Source organism: Cnephaeus nilssonii (assembly GCF_951640355.1).
Source record: "Cnephaeus nilssonii genome assembly, chromosome: 9".
NCBI classification, from domain to species: domain Eukaryota; kingdom Metazoa; phylum Chordata; class Mammalia; order Chiroptera; family Vespertilionidae; genus Cnephaeus; species Cnephaeus nilssonii.
Genome location: NC_137080.1, coordinates 39,445,026 through 39,457,723, shown reverse-complemented (window position 1 = coordinate 39,457,723; position 12,698 = coordinate 39,445,026). Strand labels below are relative to the sequence as shown.

Genomic DNA, 12,698 nt, shown 5'->3' with positions numbered 1-12,698 from the left:
TTTCCTATATAGCTGGGTTGCGTATGATGGAGAAAATTTCTCTGGTAACCAGTATGTGCTGGAAGAAGGCCACTACCCGTGTCTCTCTGCAATGGGATGCCTGCCTGGAGCAAGTGTGAAGTCTCTTCGTTTTATAGATGTTGTAAGTATGTCCGTGGGAATATCTCGTTACGGAGATGTATGGTTCTCATAGCTGATGGCCAGAGCAGAAACCAGCAGTTAGACCTACTCCAGGCTTAAAGTTGGAGACAGAAAAAACAGTTGCAGTAGAACTTTCTATCCTGTAACTTTTTAATCTCTTTTTAGATGTTTAACATATAAATTGTTTGCTGTTTTCTTAGATTTCAGGTGAAGTATTGATTCAGTCATGGCACCAACCATCATAAGTTAGTTCAAGGCCCCTCTCCTGTTTTTTCCCATTTTATACCTGATCCCTATCGCTTTTACAGACACCCATGGAATGTGTGAGAGATACAATGTGGATATTCTTATAAAACATATGTTTTCAGAAAATCTGTATATAGGCTTCTTAATGTTTCTATTGATTTTAGAGAGAGGAAGGGAGAGGAAGAGAGCGAAAAAGAGAAACATCAATGAGAGAAATATTGATCGGCTGCCTCCTGCACACCCCCTGTGGGCATGTGCCCTGACCAGTAATTGAACCGGCTACCTCTAGGTGCATGGGACCATGCTCAACCAACTGAGCCACACCAGCCAGGGCTATATACAGGCTTTTGATTTATATACAGTATTACGCTATAGTTCTCACTGCATTATAAACATAACAATACTTACATTAAAAATTTTAAAGAGCTGTCCATTATGCTGTATGTACATCTCATTTATTGATTCTAACTGATGCAAGTTATCCCATCACAATGTTTTACTTAATTCTCATCTGTGCCTCCCCATGGACCTGTGGGGCTCTCTTGGGCATGTATATTAAAGAGTGCATTTGCTGGGATTGTGTGCATGAATATGCAGCTTCACTAAGTCCAATTCTACCACTTCAGACTCTTGCTGGCAGTGTGTGTGGGTTTGTTTTCCACATTGTTTGCCATTACTGAGTATTCTGACTTTCTAACTTTGGAAGGAATTGGGTAGAAAGTATTCTCTCATTGTTAATTTGCATTTTACTATTAGAAAAGTTGGTATCATATACTTAATCATTTGGGCTTTCTGTTCAGTGAATTGCCTATTAGGTCCTTTGCTCAGCTTTTTATTTTATAGTTTCCTATATATCTTGTTGTTATTGATTTGCAGAAATTCCTTATAGTTTTAAAATTTATTGCTGTCTTTGAGATTTGCAATCGAATGACTCCTCCCGATTTATCATGTGTGTCCTAATCCAGATTATAGTGCCCCCTTTGAACAGAAATCTTTCATTTTAATGTAGTTAAAGCAATATTCAATGGGAAACTGCAAGATAATGTTCAGATGTTAGTCTGAGTGTGTAGTTTTGGATATATTTTAGTTTTTGGTAGCTGATCTCTCATAAGAAGCTTTAAACATAGGTAGTTGATTTTAGGCAGGAGTTGGTTTTATCTCATCCTTTCCTGCCTGTTCAAATAACTAAAGCGTTGACCTTTCTCGAGATGTGAAAATAGTAGCAATGGAACATGGGATGATGTGGTACCATTCATTAGCTCACAGATGCCATACAAACCACCTCTGAACATTAATGTGCTATTTACTGGTCAACAGAATCTACGTGTCAGGGAACATTCACATAAATGAAGCAAGTCCCACATCCTTGCCACAAAACTTGAAGCAGGTAGGGAATTTCTGATGATCATTTATGATTTTAGGATTATCATCATTAGAGCTTAGTCTAGGGCAGTGGTTCTCAACCTTTCTAATGCCGCTACCCTTTAATACAGTTCTTCATGTTGTGGTGACCCCCAACCATAAAATTATTTTTGTTGCTACTTCATAACTGTAATTTTGCTACTGTTAATGAATAATAATGTAAATATCTGTGTTTTCCGATGGTCTTGGGCTCTACAGCAGCTGTTCTCAACCTGTGGGTCGCGACCCACAGGTTGAGAACCGCTAGCGGGGTCGCCTAACACCATCGGAACCACTGGTCTAGGGTCATAAGGGTCTATAATTTGAAAATGAGTTTGAACATAGAGCTTCCATCCGGTAGTTTTCCCTCCTACTAACAATATTCCTACAGGAAAGTTTGGGAGCATGCGTGCACACAATCATTGTCTGTTGACAATTAAAACAACAACAAAAACACAGTTGAAAATGCATACAAGGAGGTTCCTGACTAGCAATTCCACTAGACCCCAAAGACTGCAATAGGCCTCTGACCCTCGCCATTTACATCCATAGCTTTCCAGTCCTAGCCCCTCCTTATCCTAATAGAAAATGGCAGGATTGAAAACAAATTCATTAGCTGTGTTGATATTCCAGACTCATATTCCCATTCCTTTGTGCCTGGGATATCCCCCACCCTTTATAGCACTATTTACATTTACCTGCCTTTCTATGCAGTAGGAAAACTTCCTGTCCCCACTTCCTTCCTCTCTTTAGCTCTGGAGTATATAAACACCCCGACTTCCTGGGAAAGGGAGCTTATGACAGGCCAAGATCTCGTGATCTGTCCTTGTAACAAGATGATTTTCAAATAAGTTCAAGTTACTATTAAAGATGAGTAACATTATTTTTGTTCCTAAACAGGAATTTTCTGAGCCAACAATTATTCTTTTCGAAAGAGAAGACTTCAAAGGAAAAAAGATTGAGCTTAATGCAGAAGCAGTCAATCTCCGATCCCTGGGATTCAACACGCAGATACGCTCAGTTCAGGTGATCGGTGGCATGTGAGTTACCTACTTGTTCATTCAGTAAGAGATGATTTTAAAGATTAAGTTTGATCATATTTCTTTTTCTCCTACATTACCCTAAACAAAGTGACATAAACCCCCCTATTTTCTGTAAGGGTTAATGATTATGCACCTTCATAGTGGATTTTTCACACTGGGAAGAGCCATGTGTGAAGACTCTCTCATCAATTCCTCCAGGCTTTTAGTTTACGTAAGGTAAGGACTTGGTCTTCAACACCTCAAAGTTTCTAGGGGAATACTTTGCAAAACAGTGCTCTGAGTTTACTGAGCACTTTTTAGCAAGTATGAGAGAGCTCATTTTTCTTTTCCCTTTAAAAGACCAAGTCCTTTGATTTTGGAGTAAGGGCTGGGGTTTTCCTTTAACTAGGAGTGACTACCAGATGCTGTGCATGCTTAAAGGTCAATATGGGAAGATTTTTCTCAACTTTGAATAATTGTGAAATTGAGTAAGAACTATCAATGTAATAAATGTTTTTAAGAAAGTATTTTTGTTTCACTCGCGAAAATAGGTATAGTCTACTTGTATGCATCAAGTTTTGGAGGGGACTATAGCTGTTTAAAAAACAATTCTTTGGGTGCTTTATAGTTCCAGGATTAAAAGTCGAGGACATTCTTCCTTGGTAACACACGGGCCCGAGGAAGGCTGCTGGGTCACTCACATGCCATGGCGTGCAGGAGTCCACATGTCTTTAGGTGTGGGCACCAGCATCCCCAGGAAACCAGAGTATCTTTAGCAGTTTTCTGGACTGAGGAAGATTCCTTTCATTTTAAACAAAAATTTGAGTTATTCACTTTTAGTTAAGTAACCCTTTAGTATTTACCATAGGCCACACAAGAAGAACTTTACAAATATTAACTATTTAAATAAAAGATCCATAATTACAACTGGAAATGTTTTATAAAAAACTCACAGGAATACTGGGCTGTCCCACTAAGACTATAATCTCTATTTCATTGCTCAGGTGGAGGAAAAGCCTCACCCATTTCCTTTAAGAATGGTTCTTTTTAGCATAAATATGTACCAAGAATGTGCTATTTCTTGAGAAAAGGGTGCTTGAAGTGTTTTTATAAAATAAGGTAGTCCCCCCCCCCCCCCCGCTTCCGCCAATGCATATTTTAAGTATAAAGCTCAGTCTAAAAATTGAAATGTCCTAAAATATAATTGGGGCTCATTGTCAAATGGATATTGCCACTTACCTGTGGTTATCTATTTTTCCAGATGGGTTACTTATGAATATGGCAATTACAGGGGTCGGCAATTCCTACTGTCACCAGCGGAAGTACCTAATTGGTATGAATTCAGTGGCTGTCGCCAAATAGGTTCTCTACGGCCTTTTAATCAGGTATTTTCTTCTCCAAGTGTGAATAGACTCTTCTGATTTTTTTTTTTTTTTTGTAAATGTAATTTAACATTTTAGTTTCAGTTTGAAATTTGCCACTCCCATGAACTTCTGAATTTGGGCTGTTTCCGACTGCTTTCAGAAATGCTCTCATGCCTGACATCAAATCGTGGTGTGTCCCAAACTCCCAGTGCTGGGTCTCCACAGGCAGGCTCCCTGCCCCAGGCACTTCTTTGACATTTCACCAAAATCTTCTCAGGGAGAAAATCCTAAAGCCTCTGGGGCTCTTGGGTATAGAAATTGTCCCTAATCCAACCTCACCTTGGATTCGGCCCCTGCTGTTGATGCTTGTTCAGAACTTCTAATAGTACAACTTACTTCTGATCATTGCTGGGGTTTTGTCTTCTAGAAACGTATTTATTTCAGACTTCGAAACAAGGCAACAGGGTTATTCATGTCAACCAATGGGAACTTAGAGGACCTGAAGCTTCTCAGAATACAGGTCACGGAGGACGTCGGTGCTGACGATCAGATCTGGATTTATCAAGAAGGATTAATCAAATGCAGGGTGAGCTTTAGGATAAGACAAAGGTCTGTGATGGCATCTTTCAAGTTAATGCTATTTCATGATTTCCTGGACCACCTTCAGAAATAAATTAGGTTTTCCATGAAAATATTTCTTAGCTCTTATAGAACCAGTCTATGAACATAAAATGGGAGTAAATCTAACTCTGATCCAAGATAGAGTACTGATATCTATACTTGATTTTTATATAGTAACATTCGTGCACTGGGGGAAGTCCCTCAGCCTGGCCTGCGCCCTCTCACAGTCCGGGACCCCTTGGGGGATGTCCCCCCCTCTCCCGCCAGGCGGACATCCCCCGAGCGGTCCTTAGCGCTGCCACGGAGATGGGAGAGGTTCCCACTGCCAACGCTGTGCTCACCAGCCATAAGCCCAGCTTCTGGCTGAGTGGCGCTCCCCCTGTGGGAGTGCACTGACCACCAGGGGGCAGCTCCTGCATTGAGTGCCTGCCCCCTGGTGGTCAGTGTGCATCATAGTGACTGGTCGTTCTGCCGTTCAGTTGATTTGCATATTAGGGTTTTATTATATAGGATAGAAAATTATATAGGAATTTCTATTAGGTATAGAAACTAACTGTAAGCCCCAGCATTATGAACAAGTTACTCTTGGTCTGCTTCCTTTTTGGAGGATCTCAGACTAGAATTAAGGGTGAAGAAGTACCAGCTTGTGTACCATTTCCACATTGGCACACCTTGAAAATGGAAAATGCCCCACCTCCCTCCTATCACTCCTCCATAACACACAATTACGGGCTGCAATGAGTAAGAGTTTATAAGAGGAGCTCATGCTTCTGTTGCAGATATTCTTTGTAACTTCCTGATTTTATGGGCTTGGCTGTTTGCTCCTGATTTTTTTCTAACTGTGGTGCCCCATGAGTCAGCAGAAGGCACACAGCCTGTGAAAGGCGTGTTAATTAGGTCTGTGGGGCCTGAGGGACAGGCATCCTTCCAGTAAGCATAAGGGCTGTTTAGACTTGCACAGAAGGAATAGCAAGAGCTGTAATAGAGAAGCACAAAAAGCCAATTTCTGTCTTTGAATTATTTTAAACGATTCAAGAAAATGGAGCCTTTCATCAGTTATTTCTAACAGATATTTTAGTGATGTTATTTAATGACTTTGAATTGAGTAGGTCATTGAGAAGTAAAGTAGCCTAGATCATCACAGTCCTTTTATCTCATGTAGAACAGTACTTTCCAGTTCTCTCCATGAGCATTTTCGTCAGCGATGTGTGTTAATGTAATGTGAACATGTGACTACCATACACTGTTTATATATTGAGAGTAGATTCACTTCAGAGAAGGACCCATAAAATTCCTACATGAAAATACCCTTTATTGTATTGGTATTTTCTTCTCTTTTTATGGTTGGATAGCATGCCTTTTTAGAAAAATTTGACATTTCTCATGAAGAAAAGACAAGAGAAATAAATGGGATTTCAAGGTTTAAAATGACAAAATGCCCTTTTAGCCACGTTAGTGCTACAATAGCCTTCAAAATTAGAGGTGCAGCCACATTCTAGAAGGGTCTGGCTGCGCATAGGTGGTTCTGTGGGGGTAGGTTTGGTGGCATGACCAGCCTTGGAGGACAGTCATTTCTGGGAGGGAAAACCATCATGAGGGGCAGCTTTGATGTTCTCAGGCTTCTCTCACTAGTAAGATAGTCTCCCAAAGGGGAGAAGTCCCTTAAAATGGAGAAGAACAGAGAATCCTCTGTCTCTCGTGTCACCTGAACTAAAGGGAATAAGGGTGAATGAAGCCAGGATCTAGGGTGGCTTTAAAAATCAGCTTAAACAGAGAACTGATCACAGTGACACTTGAACGTGTGTTCCTCTCTAAGACCCATATCTCTGTACCAAGCAGATAGCAGAAGACTGCTGCCTGACGATTGTGGGGAGCCTCGTCACTTCCGGCTCCAAGCTGGGCCTGGCCCTGGACCAGAGCGCAGAGAGTCAGTTCTGGAGCATGAAGTCTGACGGTAGGATCTACAGCAAGCTGAAGCCAAATTTAGTTTTAGATATCAAAGGTAAGGCTCGTTCCCTTTATCTTCTTGGTTGTGCCTTTTTTTAGTTAACTAAAAATCTATTCTTTTCTTTTGAAAATGGTGAGCACTAGTATAAATAGTAAGAGATCTTTTACTATGTCAGCCACTTTGCATTATCATGTGATCTTCACAGCAACCTATGTTATCACCTCCTTCCCATCCCACTTTACAGCCCCCAAAATGGAGGCTTAGAGGGGTTAATCCATTTGGCAGTAAGTGTTGAGGTAGAATCTGAACATGGGCTGTCTTCAAGCCTTTTATTTTAACAGTGTGAGACTGAAATCACAAGTTAAAAGGCTGTGGTCTCAGTAGAGTTGATGATTCTCATGTCTATACATGTAATCTTTCATTGAAAAGATCTAAGATCTAAAAGGAATGAACATAGCCAAGAGGATTTCAACTGAACATTTGTTCAACGAAAATCTAGAGCAAATTGATGGTGCTTGAGAACAAATATATTTAGGACAGTGTTTCCCAAACCTTATCTGCATCAGAATCATCTAGAGGACTTATTAAAACACAGATGGCTAGGTCCTACCCTCACAGTTTGATACAGTAGGTCTGGGGTGGGGCACGAAAATCTGCATTTCTAACAAGTTCTCCTTACTGGTGGAACCACTAATAATTTAAAAACATAAAACAAACCAAAACTGACTTCTAACATAGATATGGGAATTCAGTGACTTTTTGTTACTATTGACAAGCAAATGAAGAAGTCTGTTTTATTCATGTCCAGTGGGGTAATTTTGCTTTAAATTATTAATGGAGACTTTCTATTTCCTACCAGGAAAGCCAACATGATTATGTTTATAAATTTAGTGAAATGGTTATAATGTAGCTTTACTATATCACATCATTTTAAAAATTTGCTAGGAAGTTGGCTCAGTTTTACTTTAATCAGGGCTCTCAGCCAAGCTGTCATTAAAAATTGATATAGGGATAAAGGAGCAGCTGCAAGTTAGTTTTAAAATAGTTTTTCTGGATGATGGAGAAGCAGCATTTTCATCAGGGACTTGGGGGACTGTGAGGAGCAGAGGTGGGCGTCACCTGTGTGTGGCCTCCAGATGGGTGAGAGGCCAGCCCACCTAATAACAGGATTAGAATTCACAAGGAACCTGAGAAGCTGGAAGGGTGCTCAGGGGCAAAGGCAGAGTATCCTTAGGAAGCACAAGCTAAGCAATATATAACAGGCTGGATGGGAGCTAAACATCACATTAAGTGCAAGATACGAAAGCAGATGTAACATTCAGAGAATGAATGGTAATATAAATACACCTCCTTCACATTACATTGGATACAAAATTTGTCATTTGTGGACATTCTACAAATGGTCAACTGGATGTTCTAACTGGTTAAGAATCACAGAACCAGACCCTCCTTGATTCTTATTTTCATCAACCTGTTCAACTGGAACTTCTCTGTCTATACAAGATAGTTTTAAAACCTCCAAAGAAGCCAAGGAAAAGCGACTAAGTTGGAAATGTGGATTTTTTTTTTAACACAATGATTCATGTTTCTTACAAATGTGATCAGCTTCTTCTTTTGTCCTTTCAACCTGTATTTACTGGGTACTCACCAGGTGGAAGGCTCAAAGTGGGGAAAAGGATACTATCTTGGCATCAGAGAGCTTACCTTCTAGAAGTGCTAGGCATACAGGACTTTTCCCCACTTGCTACGTTAACAGCTGACCCGGGAGTGAGGACACCTGGCTTCTAGTTTTACTCTAACAAGAACTATGGGACTCTAGGAGGTTCCTCCTTAGGACTTTAAGTTCCAGAGTCCCTTCCTAAAATGCATTGAAATTAGCCAAATGCCTCTTGAGTAGGCATTTGGTCTGTATGCTTGTGAATGCTCAGTCTGTCTAGTATGGTAGCTGCATTAGTCACTTGAGGGCTTGTTAAGTGGAATTTGTCTCAGAATGTGGGAGAATGGTGCCATCTTGTGGACATGAGCAAGTAGGGCCACATCCCACGGACTGCTAAAGAAATACAAATACATCTCTTTGGTGCACTTTATAGGAAACTATAATTTTCATTAGCTATAACTGTGGAACCATTTGTTACCTAGTGATGTTGCCATAAAATTTATTAGGCCTGTCTCCTGGTATCTGGGGAGCGAATTATTTGGGTAAACAATCATGTATTGTTCCAGACCACAAACATGACAATAGTGGGCGCTGATTCATGCTCACTTTAAAAACATCAGATGTCTGGGCTGATTTTAATTCTCCCAAAGGAAGAAGAATGAATCAGTTTATTTCTCAGGAACTTTATATAATCTTCATGATTCTAATTAGAATTATGCTGTAATGTACACAGAAAATAAGTTAAAATACTATAATCTCGAAGAAGGGAAAGAGGACATTGGGACCTTGAGAGGGCACTTCCAGAAATCTCAGTGGAGCAAACTGTGTGTCTCAATGGGCACAGTGGGATTTACTGCAAAAGCTCACGTAGAAGGCCCAAGCACACTGCCCTTGCATTCTATGCTACACCTAGGTGTGGAGGCTCTAGACCAGTGGTCGGCAAATTGCGGCTCTGTTGACTAATGAGTTTGCCGACCACTGCCTTAGGGAAAAACACTTAAAAAACATTTTAATAATGTACTAATGTCTTTAACCTGAAATCAAAACTTCTGGGTAAGGGTAATTAATGCCTTACGCAGTGGTCAGCAAACTCATTAGTCAACAGAGCGGCAAATTGCGGCTTTCGAGCACAGTTTGCCGACCACTGCTCTAGACCAAGCATGACTCGTTTATTTGGCCCATGTTAGCCTTTGAGTTTGACATGCTTGCTTTACTGTCAGTGATGATAAACCAAACTCTACAAGAGGAACACAAGATAAGATGATTTCCTTCCCCAGCTACCTAGCTCTATGATGTAAGTTATCAGACCTTTTGGATATTTTGTAGGTGGTTTGAAAGAGAATAAGGACATTTATTTCTTAGCATGAGGCTGCAGGATTACTTCATTGCCAGTCACACTAACCCTGCAGCCAGATGAAGATTTTTATTCTGATGGAGTCCTCGGTGACATGGCCTTGTTGCAGAGACTTATGCTAGAAAACTATAGGGTATCTGACAGCATGTTTATTCCACACTGGGGGGAAAATCAGATGAGAAGACCATGAGGCAGTCTTTAACACTCAAGTATCTGAAATATCTAGTAGTCCCCCTTGGAAAATATTCTTACAAACATTCTGGTGAAAGGAGTTTATGGAGACCATACTCGTACAATGGATCTCAGCATCTGAAAGGCCGTGAATCTTATACACCAAAGCCTGTGAGCTGAGTAGTGGGAGTGCTGCCCATAACTCTGGTGTCATTCAGACCTCCCCCTTTACCTAATACAGCCATTTTTCATTATTCATGCAAAACCTGTTCTGGAAGACAAAACTATATCAGTGTATATACATCCCACTATATCAGGTCTGCCTGCTTTTTCCTCTCGTACCTCGAATCCTTGACCCCACCACTGAATATATTTCAGTCTCTGCTCCTTTTCCCTTCTCTATATTCTTCCCTGTGCCCCCAATATCAGGCATCTTAATGACTGTGGAGTAGGTTTTGAGACTTGCGTAGGAAAAGGAGCCCAGGAAGTGGGAGATCCTGTGTGGAGCTGCTGGTGCCCTTATGGGACTTGAACACATGTACCCCCAGTGACTGAGCCTGTCAGACTGGGCACTTGGCCGGGCTCTGCTCCTGCGTTGTTTCATGTGGCACATGGCCTTGCACCTGGTTACTTCTACTCGTAACTCTGTGCTGAGGTAAACTGTCTGCTGCAGCCCCGTCACGGTGGGCACGTTTCCTCACGTTCTCCTTTTTTTCAGGGGGTGCACAGTATGATCAAAACCACATTATCCTCAACACCGCCAGCAAAGAGAAGTTAACACAAGTGTGGGAAGCCATGGTCCTATGATCCTGGACAAAGAACGCAGGAGGACTATTTCTGGAGGTCTTCCAGCTACCTTGTTTAAAAGGAAAAGGACTGCTGACAGGAACCAAGAGGAAAGCGGATGTGCGCCTCAGCAACTCCAAATTCACTCTTGAACCACAGTGCCAGGACCCGGACAACTGTCTCATCTCTTCAAAAAACGAATAGTTTTAAACCAATAATTTGTTCTTTCACTTCTTGCCTGTCAGTTCCTTTCAGCAGCTGCTTAAACAGGTTGCCTCATTAGCAGCGTTGGGGTGTTTTTAAAAAATCTTATCTCAAGCCGTTAAGACTGTACATTTTACATGATTTCCAAAGACAGTGACGGGAGAGAATAGGAACAAATTCACCGACTTGGTGGACCTACAGGTGCCTTACACTTTAAAGGGAAGGGTAAAAGCTTAAGTCTGTAAGGTAGAAACTGTTTAGACCTTAGAAGAAATGTTATTAGGCCTCTAGTACGGGTCTTTGACCTTCTGTTTTCTGAAATCATTAATTATGCTGTATAGCCAAGTGGGAAATTATATATTCAGACATATGTTAAGGAACTGAATGAGTACAGATAAAAACTTTAATTAATATTAAAAACTAGAAAATTTTAAAAAATTTCATGTCCATGTCTGCTTACATTTATTAGCAGGATTTGGATTATTTTAATTCACCATGGGCTGCCCTAGATTTTCACACGAATGTTGTTTAAAGCTTTTCTTACAGATGCTGCTGGAACAGTATACCATGACCTAATTTATTAGCCCATCCCCACTCATCTATAACTAGTTCTGAAGCAATGTTATGCAATCCTTTGCTAAACTCGGGTAATTCAGCCTAATTCCCTGCCCTCCCATCCAGCTGCACTGGCAGGAGGCCTGCACGCGGCTACCTTACCTGTGATGTTGAACGGCCATGCTCCAAGGACAGTTCAGGTCTCGGGGTACTGCAGCCCTGTGGTCACTTATTTTGGGTGTGGAAGGCTCAGGAGGATGACCAGCAATTCTCTTCCAAAAGGAAAGGACAAGAGGCCTTCAGTGATGCTTGTTTGTCAAATCTTAGAACTCTGAAAACCCTGAAGTTCAGCAAGCACGTCAATGAAAGTTCAAAATGTTTAACTGATGATACGCTGCCCAGGTGGTGCTGTTCAAACTGTGCATACTCATCTTGAACAAAACGGCTAAAACAGTCCTTGAACTCCCTCTTCTTCGTTCTGTCCCCATTTCGTTGTCCTCGGCACTGAATGCTGGTGCTCTTGTCACAGGAAGAACAAACCTGGTTTCCTTTTCATCTGTTTCCCATTCTGAAGGGTTGATCCTCTCTGGAGTCTATGGTAAGCAATTATGGTCATCAAAGTAGTATCTTTGGTTTTAAAGTAATGTTTGTACATGTCCAACAGCAGCCAACATGTCTGTCTTGTTCTGAGGTGTGTGGCTCTGAGTTTTGGCCTTCGTGCCTCCATTACAGTGTGGTGGGGTAAGACATCCTACAGTAGCCTCTGTTGAATTTATCGCTTGAATAAACTTGTTTCTGGTTAACTGTGTTGATGAAATCAGTTAGTAGCCCTCATTAACACTTCAAAGAGAGTCAGCTGGCAGATTAGAAACAAATGCCTGATTAGGACAAGGCAAGTTTCAGGGGGGGCTGGAATACGGCAGGGAAGTCAGCTGACTCCCCTCTTTCCAGACACTGGTGAAAGGGTGCACTACACTTTTTTGAGTGGACATGAGGGGGAGTGAGGTCCTGCCTTGAGTTTGCCCTGCACCACCCCCTGGGGGTCCTCAGAGTTAAAGAGCTGACTGTTCAGGTGGAAGTCAAAGTGGCGTATTTACAACTGAAAACATTTTTTTCTTTTGAGGTAAGTCTGTAGTGGTGAGATCAGCAATTCCAGAGAAAAGCCCTCATCCAACACACTAGTAAATGAGTGTCTAATAGGAATAAAGTAAGGAGAAAGTTACTCAAA

General features: G+C 41.3%; 1 protein-coding gene across 2 annotated transcripts in view; it reads left to right on the top strand.

Moving 5' to 3' along the window:
- CRYBG1 (crystallin beta-gamma domain containing 1) overlaps positions 1-11,356 on the top strand; it is a 174,176-nt gene extending 162,820 nt beyond the window's left edge. For both annotated transcript variants that reach the window (XM_079780518.1, XM_079780519.1), the window contains 6 exons: positions 13-142; positions 2,689-2,828; positions 4,072-4,195; positions 4,602-4,760; positions 6,635-6,797; positions 10,644-11,356. In XM_079780518.1, coding sequence (XP_079636644.1) covers positions 13-142; positions 2,689-2,828; positions 4,072-4,195; positions 4,602-4,760; positions 6,635-6,797; positions 10,644-10,732 — 805 coding nt within the window. In that variant the 3' untranslated portion in view covers positions 10,733-11,356. The remainder of the gene's footprint in view (positions 1-12; positions 143-2,688; positions 2,829-4,071; positions 4,196-4,601; positions 4,761-6,634; positions 6,798-10,643) is intronic.
- Positions 11,357-12,698: the final 1,342 nt, after the last annotated feature.